Source organism: Electrophorus electricus, chromosome 8 (genome assembly GCF_013358815.1).
Source record: "Electrophorus electricus isolate fEleEle1 chromosome 8, fEleEle1.pri, whole genome shotgun sequence".
NCBI classification, from domain to species: domain Eukaryota; kingdom Metazoa; phylum Chordata; class Actinopteri; order Gymnotiformes; family Gymnotidae; genus Electrophorus; species Electrophorus electricus.
In genome coordinates this window covers 11,772,623-11,792,622 of record NC_049542.1, presented here as the reverse complement: position 1 = coordinate 11,792,622, position 20,000 = coordinate 11,772,623, and the positions used below count along the sequence as shown (strand labels likewise).

At 40.1% G+C, this 20,000-nt stretch overlaps 1 protein-coding gene across 3 annotated transcripts in view; it reads right to left on the bottom strand.

The window, feature by feature from the left end:
• efna3a (ephrin-A3a) overlaps window positions 1–20,000 on the bottom strand; it is a 77,318-nt gene that overhangs the window by 8,954 nt on the left and 48,364 nt on the right. For 2 of the 3 annotated variants that reach the window (XM_027002267.2, XM_027002269.2), the window contains 2 exons: window positions 15,629–15,735; window positions 765–1,066 (listed from right to left, as the gene is read on the bottom strand). In XM_027002267.2, the coding sequence (XP_026858068.1) occupies window positions 765–1,066; window positions 15,629–15,735 (409 nt within the window). The remainder of the gene's footprint in view (window positions 1–764; window positions 1,067–15,628; window positions 15,736–20,000) is intronic. The other variant, XM_027002268.2, reaches the window with a different exon arrangement.

Genomic DNA, 20,000 nt, shown 5'->3' with positions numbered 1-20,000 from the left:
AGAGACAGAAGTTGTTGGACCATATGTTAAACCTTGTTCTAATTTATTCTCACTTTGAAAGTATTACAGAACTAAATTTAATCCTAATCTTGGTTTAATCCATATCCAAAATATCCAGGGCCAAGCAGCAATACAGAGCTGCACTAATATGTAAAACAACTGAAATCTTTTTAACAGTCCAAATTTTTTTTTTTACTTATGCTTTTCCTGCTGATGAATTATACGTATTAGACCTCAACAATTAATACAGAAATCATAATTAATAATCTTAAAGTGACTCGTGAGACCCATTGTTAACATTTCAATGAGATTTAACAGGACATTTGGCAGTTTTGCATGCCAAACAGCAGTGATAACATATAAGTTATTCATCACTTAACTGAATATTTACACATTGCAGAACATAATTTACCACATCAAAAGGCAACATTTTGTAGCTCTGATGAAACAGCAGGAAACTCTTCCTATGTTACCAATGTACTAATGCACTGTAATAACACACATCCATCCATTTTTAAATGTAGCAGTTCTCAAATACTACTAATAAATACTTATCTGAACCAATATTTACAGATGTAGTAGTACTAATACATAAGTTTCTTGTAAGCAATGCTTACAGATATAGCGGTAGTAATAAATATTTAGATTTTTTCTAACCAATACTTACAGATGTAGTATTATTAATAAATATCTTGGTTTGTCCTAACCAATACTTAGAGATATAGTATTATTAATAAATTAGTCTTTTCCTAATGAATACTTACAGATGTAGTAGTACTCATGGCCCACACTGAACTCGTAGCCCAGCGAGAAGGCGCTGTAGCGCTGGAACTTCTCCGAGAACTTGATGGGTGCATGGGGTGCATGTGGCCGGTTACACTCCCAGCGCTTGAAGCCCATCTGTGGGTCACATGTGCGGTAGCCGCGGTAGCTGACCATGTAGAGCACGTACTGCTCGGCCACACCACGCTCTAGTGCCCCCCTCTGGCTCAGGTTGTAGTGCGGGCAGTAGATGTCCAGGTAGTCGTTGACGTTGACCTGGACCGTGTAACCCTCCCTCCGCAAACTGTAAAGAGAGAAGGACCAGGTCCAGAATGGACATTTGTGACCCATCTACTAACAGCAGGTATAGTGAAAAGCCAAAATGTTATTATACAGGCCATAAAAGTGGGAAGTAGCAATTTACACTGTAGGTTAGGGTACACTGCAGTTCCATAAGAGGTTCTGCTACCAGCCAGTGCTGCCCTGTGACCCTTTTCCACCAAAGCACATTTATACTCCCATCTGTTGACTGGCAGGTATTCATTTTGGACCCCTGGGGAGGGAGATAATGGGATATTGCTCAGAAAGATGCATTTTAGAGATTCGGTTATCATCTCTTTCCATCAGTGTTTCCCAGTCCAGTCCTCAGGGAATGCCAGAAGGTTTCCCATTTTGCTCTATTCCAGCTTCCAACTCAACTGTACCAGGTAAACAGTGTGTTGTTTGGTACAGGTGTGCTGGGAGCTCATCTGGGCTCTGGCCAGGACTATGGAATCATCCTTTATTTGATGTTCTGTGCAAGTGAAGTTAATAAGTGTAAAGTGCATAGGTTTTAGGAAATAGGGCAAGGGAATGTAAGAAAAATGAGAACAAGAGAGTACATCCCTTGACTCAGATATTTAGTCAAAGTGATATATATATATATAGATAGAGAGAGCGAGAGAGAAGATGATTTATCTCATTGACCTTTCCAAAAAATGTATCCTGTTTGAAGTATGAAAATAAGTTATATTTTTATATTCCAGCACTCTGTCAGAGCATATTGAAAATGATCATTTTTCATTATAAAAGTGTGTGCAGCTACATTTCAAACAGGAGGTGGCAGTATTTCATTTAATCTTAGCCATCCTGCCCTATTCCCCTTGTGTAGTAGTGCCATGTACACACGGACACACACACACACACACACACACACACACACACACACACACACACACACACATTTACAATTCTAGGTCAGGCCCCGTAGGAGATTATTATTCAATTACAAAATGAGGATCAGAATTGTCACCCACCCCATCTCCTTGCCTCTCTAAATATATACTATGACACCTCCTTTCCTCTGCTTTGCATCATTTCCTCCCACCCTTGCTTTCTTTCTCACACACCTCTTTTTCACAAACAACTGTACTGCAGGACTTTCTAGCAGTCTCCAGTGTGCATTATTCATACCTACTACCTTCTAAATATACTCCATGCTCTGCTTTGTATGTGCTTTAATGCCTTTCTATCTGTGCTTTCATCTACACTGATTTTCTTTCTAATCAGTTTCTAACTTTCCTTGTCAACACAGTGGGAAATGGAAATGACATTCCTGAATAGAGCTGTCCTTTTTTGGCAGCCTTAATTTTTCAGTGGACAGAGGGAAAATTTATTTTTCACCTAAATGGGACCTGTGAAATGTGCACGCAAGGTCAACATTTTCAGGTTTTCCCATTGTTGTGGAGACATCTGGACCTTCATGAAGACAGTAAAATAATTTATATATCTGTGTGCCTGCAATCACACACACACACACACACACACACACACACACACACACACACACACACACACACACACACACACACACAACTACAAGAGTTGACAGATTTTTATCTTGCCGTTTTTTTAGAAGAACACAAAAAATGGAAGCTTCAAAGTGGGCTATATTTAGAGAGACTGAAAGAGAGAGAGAGAGGATGAAAGAGTAGAGAAAGATGAAAAGAGTGTGGTGGGTAGAGACAAGGACAGATGGAAGAAAAGAAAGATGTGAACCATCAAAAACGAAAGACAAAAACAGGTAAATATATGGAATTATATTAACGATTCATGGCAGGAGTAATATGGCATACAAGTGAGAGAGCAATAAGCTACTTCTGATCCAGAAGTAGGCAAAGCACATCTTGTCAGAGCACACCTTGTGGTATCCTGGTGTGCCTTAAAAGGGCAGCGTGTTTTTGACATGTCAGTGGAGAGGAGCACAGGCTCTGCTTCTCCTTACATTAGCCCAAGTGGGTGCTCCAGCAAATCATCAGGAGGCAGCACACTTCCTGGCTCTGTTAGTTGCACAGAAGATGGACACAGAGCGATAGAGAGAGAGAGAGCAAAAGAATGAGAGTGCGATAGTGAGAAAGAGTGAGAACGAAAAAGCAAGAGAAAGAGAGGGAGAAAGATATAGTACTCTCTCTAAAAAGCAAAACAGTTTTATCTCCCTCTTAGATGCTTAGATCCTTTGCTGACTCATCATCATCTTCTTATAAGTAAGAAGATGAGCTTTGTTAGTTTAAAGTGACAGAATATGGAAGAGGAACCTTGTTAGATAAAATATGATGGAGTATGACTGATGGTCCTCGTTAGTGAAACGTGATGGAGTGCAAGAGAGCAGGAGGGAAGGAAATCAGGGGAATGTCAGGAGTGCAGAAACTCACTACGCTCATGCGCTGATTTATGCACCTCCGCTTGAGGAGTAATGCGGCATTCATTTCAAAAGAAATTTCACTCTATGAAAAAGGGTATCATTTCTTCCTCATTTGGCACTGACATGCTATTCAATTTAGGCTGAAACTGTATGATCCGCTTCCTGTTCTATCAATGGACTGTGAGTGACAGTTCAATTAAGTTCTGACTGGTGGCAGCCTCGCAGATGGTCATCAAATTTTTTTGCACTGCTAATGATTTTTAAAAAAATGGTATAGTCGACGTGAAGGTATAATCACACCTCAAACTGTTCACTTACTTGCAGTAGACTCAACAACAATTTCTTAAGCATATCCACTATATCTTTTATAGAGAGAGAGAGAGCAGTTTTCAGAAAAAAAAAACTTTGCCTGGATGTAATATATATACAGGGTCACTATGTGGTAGGAGATATAGCATCACTATATAGATGGAGAAGCAGGGTCACTATGTGGTCAGGGACACAGGGTCACTTTGTGGTAGGGGACACAGGGTCAATATGCGAAAGTACCCCTGAGGCTACTCTGTTAAGCATTTTGCTCAATGGTACAACAGCAAAGGCATCAGCAGTTGCATTTCTTGGTGCCCCAATCAGGATCTGATCACATTTTGAAAATCTAGACACCGTTAAGTCTCTCAAATACTTGCTGAAATCAAAATGAAAGCATTTATTTCTGTAATAATAATGGTATAATTTAAAATTTATTACACAGCTTGTGTTTGGTTTATAGGCGCCACTGTTAAAACATCAGTCTTCTGAGCCATTTTTGCATGTGTTCATCTTTACTCTGAGTGAATTTTTTCCATATCAATAAACAGCTGTTGTGGTACTGCAGCTGCATGGAATGTGCTCTATATACTTATGCAGAGTATGCATTAGGTCTTTCACCCAATATATAAGTGAAAATATATGTACATTCATGAGATTGCATGAATGTGCATTCATGAGATCGAACGGATGTGCATTCATGCCAATGTATTCCCTTTCAATTATTCATGCAAAAACTACTTGTACTATTTGTAACTTGTAACTAGTTGTTATAGCTCCATCTTGTGGTTTGCTCAATGTTTCTGAATGAGTGACTGATTTATTGACTGAGTGAGTGAATGAATGAGTTACTGATGTATTGACTGAATGAGTGAGTGAACGTGTCAGTGACTAATTTATTGACTGAGTGACTGAATGAGTGAGTGATTTATTGAGTGAGTGAGTGAGTGAGTGTTTGAATGAGTGAGTGATTTATTGACTGAGTGACCGAATGAGTGAGTTACTGATGAGTTACCGATTTATTGACTAAGTGACTGAATGAGTGACTGATTTATTGACTGAGTGACTGAATGAGTGAGTGATTTATTGACTGAGTGAGTGAGTGTCTGAAAGAGTGAGTGACTGATGAGTTACCAGTTTATTGACTAAGCGACTGAATGAGTGACTGATTTATTGACTGAGTGACTGAATGAGTGAGTTACTGATTTATTGACTGATTGAGTGAGTGAATGCGTCAGTGACTAATTTATTGACTGAGTGACTGAATGAGTGATTTATTGACTGTGTGTGAGTGTCTGAATGAGTGAGTGAGTGATTTATTGACTGAGTGAGTGAGTAACTGATGAGTTACTGATTTATTGACTAAGTGACTGAATGAGTGACTGATCTTTTGGCTGAGTGAATGAATGAGTGAGTTACTGATTTATTGACTGGGTGAGTGACTGAATGGGTGACTGACTGTGTAAATGACTGATTTATTGGCTGAGTGAATGACTAGGTACTTAAGGTACTTGACTTGTAATTGGACAGTTGCTGGTTCAAGCCCCACTGCTAAATTGTCACTTTTGGGCTCCTGAGCAAGGCCCTTAACTATTGCTCAAGTTGTACAGCTCATAATTGTAAGTTGCTTTGGGTAAAAGCTCTATGCTAAATGCCATAAATGTAAATGACTAATTTATGATTAATTAAGTCCATGAAGAGCATCATAGCAAAGATGCATTTCAAATGATTTAATTACACTGCTTTAAATAACTTGAAAACCTATATGAGGTAGGCAAAGGAAGCTTATTTCTCGAACCAAGACATGCTCATATATATAATCCTCAAATGACAATCAGTCATGATTATGTACTGAAGTAAAGACAGAGGGAAAGCAAGAGAAACTTTACTACCTCACATCATCAACATTAACCGAACACCTGGCCATATAGCTAAACTGAATCAATTCAAGTACCTCACATTGCATTTTATTAGTATTATTGTACAGTATTATTATATCTACACTCCAGGGCAAAAAAAAGAAAAGAAAGAAATTGGGCCAAACCCAAAATTAAATTTAACAATTTAACAAATCATTGGTCAGAAAATTGACAAGAACTAAAAAAATGCACTCCTGAGACCTGTGCTACTGTGTAGCTCATTGCTGCAGTTAAGCATTGGGAGGAAACAGGGAAATTCATGTACATAGTTTTCTTGTACACACATTTTTGATATAAAATTCAAACTAACATGTCTGGATGTCCAACATTTTCCAAGTATTTTCTGTTGAGACCATTAAAAAAATATTATGCAATTTTTAGTTTTAAGTTTTTTTTGCCATTTTTTTGTATTTCTTTTTGTCTACTAAATGCTCAATGTTCCCCAACCATGTCTATATTACACAGCATAGCCAACCAGGAAAATATTGCATGAAGCATAGTATGCCTTCTCTTAATTGGCATTATTGGGATTTAACCCCAGACACCTCTGGTTCCTTCCACTGTCTAACGTTAAAAACTCCTCTGGGCCATGGATTCTTATTCACTTTTCTAAGCACTGATCTCTGCACCATAGTGAGCCTTACTGAATGTCCAGCCCATGGAATTCAAATTGCAGGGAAGTCAGAGAAAGTCAATGAAGCTTTTGAAATATGCCCTGAGAAAGTAGAAGTGGTGCCTCTAAACCTTTCGGTGTGTTAATACCAAGCCTGTTGGTGAAACTGCATTTTGTTGTGGTCTATTAAAAGCACAGATACAGATAAAGTTTATCTCTCCATTCCTTTCCTTCTTCCACTGGGAAGGAAAAGATGAGGCATCGGGTCACTTTGAAAACCTTAGCGGTTGCAATAGTGTGTAATGTATTTCTTATCCCAATTCTCAGTGTTCATTGTGATCACAACAGTAATATCAATATCTTACAGAATACATTTTTCCTCTCAAGTCCTCTGTGACACAACAAACTGTAATTTAACAAATAGTAGCAAACTCTAAAATTCACTTTGCAATGCAAGGAAATTAGGCTCCTTACACAATAACCATGCTACCCATTGCTGGAGATTCTACTTCCAGAATATTGATCACTAAGACAAAAGCTCCTAGTCCAGTTTCTAGGGTCTGCCAGTCTTTAAAAAATTTCATTCTATTCCAGCTCTCAACACAACTTAGCCAGGTAATCAACATCCTGCAGCTTCTGTTGCCTTTGATTACCCACATCACATAGACTGGGGGCTGGAATAGAAAAAAATGTGCAATTTGGCTGGAGGCTCTTGATGACTACACTTGGAACATCTGCACTAAAATTACACATACTTTCCACTGGAAGCTTCAAATAAGCTATGTTATGGGAAAAAATGGTGAAAGTGGAACAATTAAAAACACTAAACATTTTCATTTCTTGAGGGATATGAATTATTGAAAAATCTAGTTAAATGAAAATAGCTATTCATTAGATTGCTAACAGTACACAGGATTCTATGATCTAATTGGAAGTAAGCAGTTTGCTTTCTTTATCTTTGTAGCCTAATTTATCATATAATTAATGCTAGTGTTATATGAATAATAGAAGTGATTTGAAAAACTGCTCTTTGTTTGAACAGGAAGAATATAACAAGCATCCTTTCCTTAATGAAATAGAAAGTTTCAAACATCAACATATAACAAAATAGCACATGTTTTAGTATAACTTCATAATTTTTAACTATGAACCATCACGGTCACTCCAACACTGCACCCTAACAAAGAACGAAACAAATAAACAAACAAACAACTCCCCCCAAAGGAGGGACCTGCCATGTTTAATGACCAGATTACTGCAATCTGATGAGAACAGATGACTTTGTCTCATCTGAAGCAATAGCATATGACATTCAATCCTCAAAAGAACATATCACCTTAACAAGGTGGCACACTTCACAAAAACAAACCTGACTGAAATGATCTGAAGACTTCATCAATATAAATGCCATAGCTTGCTTCTTAGTTGCAAATTCTTTCATTGTGATTCCAAACAGGAATAATCCCTCCCATTTTGGGGAGAAAGAAGCATGACTCAAATGCAACTCACTTATTTTCTTTGAGTGAATCAACAATCAACTCCAAAGTCATTGGAAGATGGGATTACTGTCATATTTCCTGTATTCATGCTGAACACCGCCAGTCAGATTCATTATACTCAATTTCAAAGTGACAGTGTTTCAGCATATCCCAATTCTTGTTATACCTGAAATCCATTTATGGCTAAGATGATCAACATACTAAGCATTATCGAATGGCTGTTACTGTTGTGTAAAACTTATAAGATTCAATAAAACACGTCTCATTTGATCTAGTATATAACACAGAAGCAACAAATGTTTCTTGGTCCATGTCAAACATGTACTTTCCAAGATCAATATAATGAAGCCATTACACCGAGTGCCTGTCAATAAGAGTATAATGATACAGTACCATATTGACTATAGCACTTCATTTTTGTTGTTGTGCACCTTGTGGACTTTTGACTTATCTAGCAGGCAGAGGTGTGACATAATGCCTTATAGTGTGTGACGTGTGTGGCTAGGCAGGATGCACAGACGACCCATGTCCCACACACAGATGTCCATTAAAGCACGTAACAAAACAAAACCAAACATGAAGAACATTAATCACTAACACCACTTGGAATGTAACAAGCAGTCTGAATGCACAATGAAGCAACGCACAATGAGGCAGTTGATACACAGCATGCATGGGGGTCAAATACCAACAAAGACCAATGACTAAACAGGACTTCACATATACACACGGTAACAGTGTAAAACAAGGAACAAGTGTGATACACAGGAGGGGTGTGTCCATGCATATGAACACACACACACACACACACACACACACACGCACACACACACACACACACGCACACACACACACACACACACATACACACACACACACACTCACACACACACACTCACACACACACACACCTAGGAGGAGGGGGCTGTGCCGTGACATAGTGGAACCAAGCAGGGGAAACAAAGGCAAGTCCTTTACTCCCACCTCAGCCGACAGCTACGATTTCTGTCATAGCCAACACACTAACATGGGGCTGTCACCACAATCGCTATACAATGATGTGCTAATGCTTTGAAGTCATTAGCACATCAGAAGCTTGCAACAGCACTGTTATTTGGAAAGAAAAAAAACAAACAAACAAAAATGTACTCTAGCAGGTGAAAATGTATTTCCGGAGCATGAATGGAGTCGAGCAAACTGATGGCATCAGTGAGGAATTGAGAGGTCACCATTGGTTTAATATCTATACAGTGTAGTAGCTACACAGATAAATATTAGATGGCAATATCCTGGACTTCCAGTGCATAATGGTGTATTTTCCAGTATAGATCTATAGACATTTTTTTGTGTGTGTGTGTTAGGATATAATAAAAAAGCTGCTTCAAAATAGCAAATGGTTTGCCTTAAATAATTGTTAATATATTTTTGTACATACATAGAATATATATATTTATCTGCATATATATATTTTTCTCTATGCACCCCTGTGTCTCTTCCTCAGTTTGGACAGAGCACTCTCCACCATTTCACTGCGTGTTATACTGTGTATGACTATGTATGTGACGAATAAACCGAACTTGAACTTGAACTTGAACTTGAAATATATTTGGTGGAAATTCTGTGACTGTAGTTATAACTAGAAACAAGGTAGCAGCTCAATAAAAATTATAGACTTTATAATATTTAAATTTAAAAATTGTAGATTGCCAGTCCTCCACATGACAATGATGTGATTATCAAAAATGTAAATAAAAGATGAAAATGAAAGCAGAACTCAGGTGTACAGACACAGATTTGCTATTGCATATGTAAACTGAAACACCAAAATGAAATAAATATCGTAAATATTTTACAGCCTCAATATATGAATAACATTTTAGGTTCTAAAAATATTAATATTTAAATTCTTTTTGTAGCATTTTTGCAGCAATTTTTTATTTATTCTACATTTTAGGTTATTCTTTTAATGACCATGATAAGCATCATATCATTCCAAGTTCACATATCACCCAACTGTATTTGCACAGTAGGTACAGCTGTAATCCTACAGAAAGGTCATATGTGTGGCTATTAATAACAGATCTGTTTAAACTAAGTGTTAAGGGCTATGTAAAAATCTGAAAAAGATGAAAGCGCCTCTAACTTGACCTGTTTACTGCTAATGCCAGGAGACCACACATCACTCCCTACTGTACTGCACAGTCATATATCTTAGTATACACCAATCCAACTACATTGTAGCAGAATACTTTTTTAATCATAATTTGGTCAACTGACCATCTATTTGGAAGAGTGGTGTAATCCATGACTAATATGCGTGTGCGCGTGCACACACACACACACACACACACACACGCACACACTCACACACGCACACACACGCACACACACTCACACGCACACACACGCACACACACACACACACACGCACGCACGCACACACACACACACACACGCACACACACACGCACACACGCACACACACGCGCACACACACGCACACACGCACACACACGCACACACACACACACACACACACGCACACACACTCAGAGAGAGAGAGAGAAGCTCTGCAGTCACATTATAGTATACCTCCGTTTAAAGAGCAGGTGACCAGCATAGGCTTTACACTGTACAGTGCAAAAGGAACCAGTGCTCTCCCAGTTAATCTGACACAAAGGGTATGAGCTTCTCCAAAACTCTGCTCTTTCAAAGAGAGTGCAAAGCAGAGAAACAGAATCAGATGAATAGGGACAGAGACAGATTTCTTGATTTGGTGTGGGTGATCTCACCACAAATTTAGACAAATTGCTTTCTGAATTTGAAGGAGATTGGGTTGCATATAAATGGATTTTGAAGAAAATGTATACAACGTACTGTAATGATTCCTGATATATGAGCTGGGAAGTAAATTCTTATGAATTTGCAGTCATGACACCTTGATTCTGTTGTCATAAAGAATGTCAATTTTGCAAGTCATGGATTACATTAATGCAGTAACTGAGTACCAGTCTTTAATATAACACTTAGAGTGCAATCCTTCATCACATTCACCCAGACTAATTTTGCACAGGAGATGATACAAAAAATATGCCAAACCTGCAGACAGATCATTTCAGGCATCTGCATGCCATTATTATTTATATCTGATGTAAAAAAAAACAGCCTTCCTTTTAACATAACTGTTCTAACACCCTGGAGCTCATGCAGCCAGTCAGAGAGGTGGAGTAATTATTTACACTTTATACATAAGAACAGATACAGATGCACCCCCACCCACCCACAGGTAATAAGAGACTGAAGGTAAGGTTAGGGCAGTGCATCTGCCGTACCACAGTGATTAATAATTAACCTTCTCTCTCTCTCTCTCTCTCTCTCTCTCTCTCTCTCTCTCTCGCTTTCTCTCTCATTTTTCTCTTTCTCTCTGTCTCTCTCCCTCTGTCTCATCTTTGGACAGTATTTGCACATTAAGCTTACATAATTTGCATAACCTACAACTGTTCTCAGGGGTTTTCAATAGAAAAAACCTGGACAGGTTAGTGGAGGCATATCTTTCATTTTGTTCTGTCAGCAGATAATTAACAAATAATCAAATTATGCTATAGTTAAAATGAGAAAATGAGTAAAATTAAAAGTAAATTTAGTATTGTGATTAACAATATTATATTTTTAATTAACCATTGTGATATAAGTATAAATTATTTAAACTGTTTTAAATCAAAGAAAGACTAGGAACACTTCTGCAAACCTGCACCTATAAGATCAAATTTTACATTAACTCCTTTGTTGGAGCCTTATTTTAATTTTGTATTGCAGACAAAGGCAATGATTGAACATTCATTTAATATTATGTTGTACAATGGAGTATTATGCAGTTAACTTTTTCCTTGTTTTAATTTTGTATTGCAGACAAAGGCAGTGATTGAACATTCATTTAATATTATGTTGTATAATGGAGTATTACGCAGTTAACTTTTTCCTTCAATCAACGAACTGTAAAAAAACACCCCACAATTATGGCTGAGTAGTAGCTACCAGGTCTGCAGGCTCCATGTGCAATGTGCTTAGTAGAATGAATCATGGGCCTTTCTGAGTTGTAGTGAGGGAAGAAAAGAGACTTCATGAGAAGAGAAAAAAACAAAAACAAAAGGAAGAATACCATAGAGATGACTGTAGGGAACTGTAAGAAATCATGCATTAGTTGATTAGCATAAAATCTCATTTTCTCTCTCTTTCCCTTACTGTGTGTCTATGTGTTTGTGCACATGGCATGTGTGTGAGCGTGTGTGTGTCTGTGTCTGTGTGTGTGTGTAAATCAACAGTGAATCCTCATCTGGCACTGTTATCCATTCATGCCCTAAGGGGAACCCTGGGGGTTGTGGAGACCATCAGCAGGAAGTTAAAGCATTAGTATTCAGCTTCTAGATGGGTTCCTGCACAAACAGACTATAAATCAGCATCAAATTTTACATTCACCACATACAAAACACACTCGGATAATTATGCATAAGTTAAGTTAGTTTTTACCTGCTGACAAGCCACAACTGAGCCAGCATATCTATGCAGAACAATTAAATGCTGTGGTGTCAGGTATAATAAATAGTCTGAACCTCTACACAGACTATACTAGAAAATACAAGCACTGGTACTGCTCCCCTTCCCACTGATCATGTGGTATGGCCCACCACGTGCAGTGGAAGTCTATTGTTGACTGTGTTCAATGTGACTGACTCCTTGTTTGTTGCCCCACCCCCTTGTTAAACACTCACCTGCACCCTGTTCTTTGTTTTATTTATGTTTGTATTTAAACCTCCTGTCTGTTGTACCAGATTGTCGGTCATTGTACATGTTCATGTTAGCATTAGTGTTCATGTTCACTGTGTGTTGTTTTACTTGTTAATTGTTTATCATTTACTGCACATTTCACTAGTCTGTTGTGTGAGTGGCATCAACGCTGATTGTTTATGGTCGTGTCTAATACATATCTGTCTTTAACGAGAGAGGTCTGTGCATCTTGCTCCCTGCCCTGTGGAACTCAGGCCTCACAGAATGACCGACAACCACAGGATTGCTCACGAGTATGCACTCAAGGTTGAGCTAATGGGATGGCACAAAGCAGTCGTGCACCAAGAGGAAACACGATGCTCTAATGCTAGGGGATATTCCTACTCCTGAGGGCTCCCTATTGCTGACATCCCAAGCTGCTGCCTGGATCCCTGGATGTTGGGGAGAGGACCTCAATCAAAGCTCACAGCCAAACTGGAGGATGAGAAAGACATTGCCCACTTCAAACAAAGCGGGGAACCCCCTTCGAATTTCTTGGGGGGTGGGGGGACGCTAGTGCTACCGAGCTGGGCCTATGGGGAGCTGATTGGCTCCTCTGGGATCACTATATGGGTGGTCTAGTGTGGCAGCTAGTGCTTCTGTTGTCTCTTCTCTCTCTCTTCCAGAAGGAGGCTATGAGTACTTTGTGGATCCACCCAAAGCCCAGGAATAGGACTGCCTCAAGGACTTCATCTCCATGATGGGCTCTCCCTGGACAGCTGGCGATGTGTGGGCCGTAGTCCGTCTCAGATGTCTGGACCCAGGGTGGACGTGCACCTCTGTGTGTCCTGCAGGGCCAGGGACACACCTACGGTGCCTGCCCTTCCAGCAGAAGCTTTGTTAGTGCACTTTTTGTGTTCGTCTGCGGGCGCACCTCCTCATTATTGTGTGCACCCACTGTCCATGTGGGTGTGTTACGTCATCTGTCTCGGCTGGGTCCCGCCAAGGCTGCTGTCGCTGACAGTTGTAGCAGTGCTTCTGGTCCCACTGAGGCTGCTGCCATCACTGGTCTCCATGGCGCTTTCTGTCTGGTTGAGCCTGCTGCTGTCCCTGGTAGCCGCAGTGCTTCCGGTTTCATCAAGGCTGTTATGGATCATTGCCACACCTTCCGACCTGTCAGACCTGCTATGGAGCATCACTGTACTGCCCTGGGAGAAGCATGTACTTCGCATGTACTCTCACATGTTGAGAGATCTCCCTTGATGGTGGCTCCTAGCTCACCTTGTGTTTGGTGGGCACCAGGTTTTGCTGTGTTGTCTTGTGTGAATAAAAGTACATAGTGGTCTGGGGTTCGCTGTTCTGAATGTAGACGTGTTGGGAGCCGTGCCCTTGGTGGGGGGGTTTACTGTCACTGTACGCTAGACCCTTATATGTGAGTGCTGTTAGCTTTTATTGTTTCCCCGTGTCTTGTGTTAATAAATGTGTGTGTATGTCGAGAGAGGTCTGTGCATCCTGCTCCTTGCCCTGTGGCTCTCGGGCCATCACTGTACAAGTTTTCATGTGTGTCATGATTTGGGAAGCCAGATGCTAACCTTTACCAAGATGTGAACAAAGGCTCAGTTCTTTTTTCATGTTATCTCCTTCCAACTGAGTATGATCTACGTCTGGTCCACTTCAGCTCTGATGAGGTCTGAGTTCACTCATAATTAAGACTATCATGTTTCATTCAGACTATTGCATTGCTACCCATTAGTGACATTACTCAGGGAGCACAATTGCTGCTGTCAGTGAAGTGGCAATGTCGGTAATTGTGCATTTTTTTCTACATCAAAGTAATATACCTTGATAGGAAAATCAATCAAAAGTGCAATTTAATAAATGGCAATGGCCACAAGCCTAAATGTGAAAGACATATGTGGATTCTGTGCCATTCCTTGATAATATTGGGTTATGAGAGATATATTAGGGAAGTTTTATTTATTAAACCATATTATTTTTCATGTGGGTTATGATTGATAAAAGAATTAAGATCCAAAAAGTGAAGATGATGCCTATCAGAGGTCGAGTGTCCAGAAGTGAACTGACCAGTGTGGCCACATGATACTGCATTCTGTCCCTTAAAGATCACAAGATACAAAACTTAAAAAAAAAACCAAAAAACCTTGCTCTAATGTTCATTGTTTGTGTCATGTGATTAAGACATATGACTAGTGACCCCAGTGATCATTTTAATCAGCATCACAGTGTGGTCTCTCGCTGACATTTCCTTTGATCTTTTGTTTTACTTAATTTATAAATGTGGCTTTATAGGGATTAGATGTTAGTTAATGCCTCATGGCATTCATCATAATCACTATACCTACTGTGGTACAACCTTTGTAAAGAATATTAGGTCTCCACAAAATATTTACCCACTGTCACACTGGAATGGATCTATTGTTTGCTGTTAGGCTTGTGTTATTTTTATTGCCTGGAATCCAAGCGTACTTCTTGCTGCACTTGGAAAAACATTTGGGTCAGGTCCATTAATTGTGGAAGGGCAGGGTTAGTAATTAAATTCATTACAGACTGCCTAATTAAACAACCAGCATTTGAACTACAGAATCAGGACACTGTTGTACTCAATTGCACAATAATGGTAGTCCCAGTTACTTCCGAGGTTTCTGTTCATGTAGTACATTTTTGTGATTGCTGTCATTGGTACAGCTGTCACTTGTTGGGTTTCATTCATCCCAACAGTTAATTCTAGTAACTTTATAACCAATCCTAAAGTTTTTTAAATCCCTATATTTCTCTTTCCTCGCTTTCTCTGATAGTAATATTTCTCTCTTCCAAACTAACTACGTTTGCAACTAGAGAATGTAGCTCAGCCATTTCTAGATCAGACATCATCTACTCATTTATTCACGATATACATTTTTCTCCCCCACTCCAGTTAGTCAAATATACACCGATCATACAAAAACAATCTCTCTCCCCCATATGTCATTTAGAGTAGTCACCCATACACTGATTGTCCTAAAACATGACTCCCCAACTCCCCCACCACACATTCGTCAGTTAGTGACCCATACACTGCACATACCAAAACATGATGCAAGGAAGCTGTGCTTCTATGAAAGTCCTATAGGCTAATATGTGAGCACTGCAGCTGGTCTCCTGGTGAGCCCTCCAACCCATCATCTTCAGTTCCTGCAAGAGTTACAGCATTGGCAAAACAAGCACTTTTAAAAAGCATTTCATACATTTCTGAATGTAAGCACTTTTGTCATCGTTGTTGTGGAAGGCAAAAATATTTATAACGGCATCATTTGTATGGGAGCCCTGGAATATTTCATTGGACACAAGGGGCCTCCAAGGCAAGGAGGCTGAGACCTACACTGGTAGGTAATGCATTATTCATCGCTCTGTTTTGGGGAATGCTTTTTCTGTTCACCTGGTTCCCACAGAACCTTTGAGCACAATTCTCTACATCACCCCCACGTACTGCACAATAATCAGCCAACACATTGTGTTTCTGAAGTACAGTGCACTAGGCAGGGCTGTCCCAGGCTGCTAGTGGCCCCCAAGGCCAGCCTGCCTGCGGGATCCCCAGGAGACACTTAAGAATAAAAATACATAATGCCCGAAAGGCTCTACATCTGTTTCTATGGAAACAGAGGTGAGCAGCAAATCTGCACTCCCCACTGATCAAGACTTGGGATCCAGGTCACACTGCTCAGCTGAAATCACGGTTAATAAAAACTCACTGAAACTTTTCCTCAGTGCCAAGCCACTGAATGACAGGATTAATGCAGACTGCCTAGTCAATAAACTGCCTATTAACAGAAATGTAATTAACTCTAGAGACCCATATACAATTCTCACTTAGATGACAGTTTATCTAAAAGCCTTTAATGAGTGCATGCTAAATCTCAGCTGGGCTATTAGTGAAGAGCTCCTGTTTCCACTGACACCGGGTTAACATGGGAGCAACACTCAACTAACTCCAATCAAACCAAATGTGAGATTTTACAGGTCCATGCACAAGACCAAGGTCCAAAGCAATTAGGTTTTGAACATTGCTCATTTCAGCTATAGGTCTCTCATGCCAGACCATGTGTGGATAGCCCTGTGTTAACAAACCTTCTTCTAAAATGCATTTTGCATACACCAATAATGATTTGGTCATTTTTATTATTTCCACAGTGAACAGTCTGACTGATTAAACCATGGAAGGCTGCTTGTGCTGTTGGCAAATTACCAGCATGCTGATCACAGTCCACTTGTCACTGCTAAGTGGTCTATGGGTAGATGCATAATTAGCTTACAGTATGGCGTGTTACTCTGCAGTCCTGCATGCCACAGCATGACACAGATTTAGTGCTTCCCCCTGTACTCATCAGCTCATTATCAAGCCCATTATGGGGTAAATTAGCTAGGTGTTTTTGGGGAGTAAAAACATTGCATTGCTGGGGCCCTTATATATTTGAATATAACTCCCCTGGTCTCCAGTCAAAGCTCACAAGCTGAAACTGTCTGGGCCTCATCTAATTATCAGTCTAAAGTATGTAAATCACAAAATATAGGTAAAAAGGTCTTGGCTGTATAGGCTCTGAGCTAGGCTAGTCATACATGAATCTCCAGCTAGGCTTTTATTTCAGGCAGAAGAGAGTTAGTTCTACACTCTCACTTGTGGATTATTTCTTACAACTGTCAAAGAGTAGACTAGTTTCCTGAGCAGGTAGGGGTGCAATATGTGACTGTACTAAAGCATAAAAAATGGATAAAATCTGACATTTTATTATGAAATGTGGACCATGCTCTCTACTCAGTTGTGCATGGAAGCATTCCTGTGCATTCCTGTGCAATGCTCACTTTCACAACACTAGTGTGCAATGAGGACCCCAAAGAGCAATAACCATAAAATGCAACTTCTGAGATTTTAATCTGGCAATTAATACACCAAAGTATTCAGTATGTGGCAGTTAACAAACACGAATCTGCATGGCCCTGAAACACAAGGGCAGCTGTGTGATTATACCTGTGTGTACCTGTGGGAAATGTGCTGCCAGGTCAAATTGGGCGTTAATAATTATGTTTTACGTGTCAGATGCTATGAGGCATGAATACACATACATATACACATACACATAAACATGCCCTATTATAAAAGGCTTGGCAGTGCTTTGATCAATTCTATATTTCACAGAAATGCTCCTCTAATGATGCCCCCCCCCCCCCATTTTCTATTGGTGTTCATTACCACAGCTGTTTCTTTCCTCATTTTCACATCCATTTTATAAAACAAATGATGCTTCAAACTTGCAGGCCCTTTTACACAGTCTCAACACAATTTTGCTCACACATACACACCAGTACACATGCATGAAAAGCTTGTTAGCTTCTCTAATCAGTGTTAATTACTCTACTCCCTGACAGGCAGTACCACCTCTCCAACAGTAACAGACAGAAGGTGACCAAGTGATAGCCTGAGAGTTGTTTGGGAGTGTGTATCTGTATTTCTTTCTGTGTGTGTCTGTGTATGTTCCTGTTATGCTGTTTGTGTGTTTATGCTTGTCTATTTCTGTAGGATTGGGAGTAGCTTCACAGACTTAGGAACTTGCTTGAAAAATGTGAAATGCTTATCTAAAAATAACTCTAAATACTCTGTGTGGGTTGAGGCCACTGTGGCTTGATGCGCCTAATCTCCCTACCCTAACTTGGCTGCTTTTTAGAGAGAAAGAGAGATTGAGAGAGAGAGAGAGAGAGAGAGAGAGAGAGAGAGAGAGAGAGAGAGAGAGAGAGAGAGACAGCGACTGAGAGAGAAAAAAGGGAGAGAGTGATTGAGAGAGAGAGAGTGTTTGAGAGAGAGTGAGTGATTGAAAGAGACAGACAGACTCACTGACCCATCCTAAACCACCCAGTGCTCATTACATCACAGAATATATAAGCAAAGGTGTAGAGGCCAATGGTAGTGAAAGAGAGAGAGAAAAAGAGACAGCATGGTGGGGGGGTATGGACAGGGAGTTCAAGAAAGAGGAGGAGATGAAGGCCGGGTTGATAAGGTTGGAGTTGGATGGAAATGAGGAAGAAGCAGATAGAAGGGAGGTGTGGCAGTGGATACCAACAAGAAAAAAAAGAAGAAGAGTGAGGAAGAGGGGGGTTTGGGGGAGAGATAAGTGAGGAGATTATTCAGACTGTCACAGTGAGCGGCCCAACGACAACAGTACAGTAAGGACGTGGCCTACATGAAGAAACAAACAAAAAAGACAGACAGAGTCGCAGGGGTAGGGAGTGGCTAGGCAAGCAGAGGCAGGCTGAGAGATACAGGTGGCTGGGCGGGTAAGGCGGAGGGATGGAAACAAAGCAAAAGGTGAAGAAGCAGCAGTCAGAAGGCTAAGTTGGTTGATTGGTGCAGGAAAGGTTGGTTCTTTGGGACAGCGGCGGTGCAGCCATTGCACGAGGGCTATCAGCATGGTGACCTTTAGCAGGAAGAGGTTGAGGAACGGTGAGGCATGCGGGAGATAAGAGGTTTCAGTACTGTTCATGAGGACGGCCATGCAATGGCGAGATCGAGATGTACAGTGCAGAGGTATTAATTATTGACATGTGGCACTGCATAATGACTTTGACCTTCATGGATAAGCTGCAGTCTGGAGAAATGTTTAATAGGCAAAGTGAGCACTGCTATGGTCTATAATAAAAAGGTTTTCATAGCAATACTAAAACAAATTTTATCATCAAAGTTTCACAGAATTAATGTTCAGTCCTCAATCACTGATATATCATTGCATGTCAAATATAACATGCCTTCTTTCTGAATAAACCAAACCAAAATGAACAGCCGGTTCATTTAGACATGTAAGAGGTTATTCAGACACCCAGATCACAAAGACACTAAGACCATAGCATGTGCTTGCATCTTGCACCAGATTGCTGAGTAACTCCACCCAGTCATGCACCTGCCCAGATTGTAATTTTAGCTTTTTATTCAGAAACATTGTTTCCTTTCCTTTTCCAAGCCCATTACCAGAATGAAACTAATCAACATTTACTGCTTTGTTTTTCTCTTGCTGTGACAAACAAAAGAAAAAAAGACAAAAAGGGAAACAATTAAACTGAAAACATTTTTCTTTCCAACAGCACATGCAGTGGCTTGAAACTCATACTGTGCACAACAGTGGCATATTGTTTTACTTTATATAGCCTTGATTTCTGAATGGATTCGCCTGGACGTGTTGCACTGTTGCCTTGGAATCAGCAGTCTCAACCTCAGACACTCTGCCCACAGATGGTCTGATGTGTATTGGCTGGGTGGGAAAGTTAAGGATGCAGCCCAGGTATTGGTGTGAATTTATTGTTTCTTGGCCGCTCCATCACTGTAGGCTATCCAATTGTGAAGGATCCAGACCTTCAATCACCCACAATTTTTCAAGTGCTATTTTGAGACAAAATGGGTTCAAAAATACTGTTGC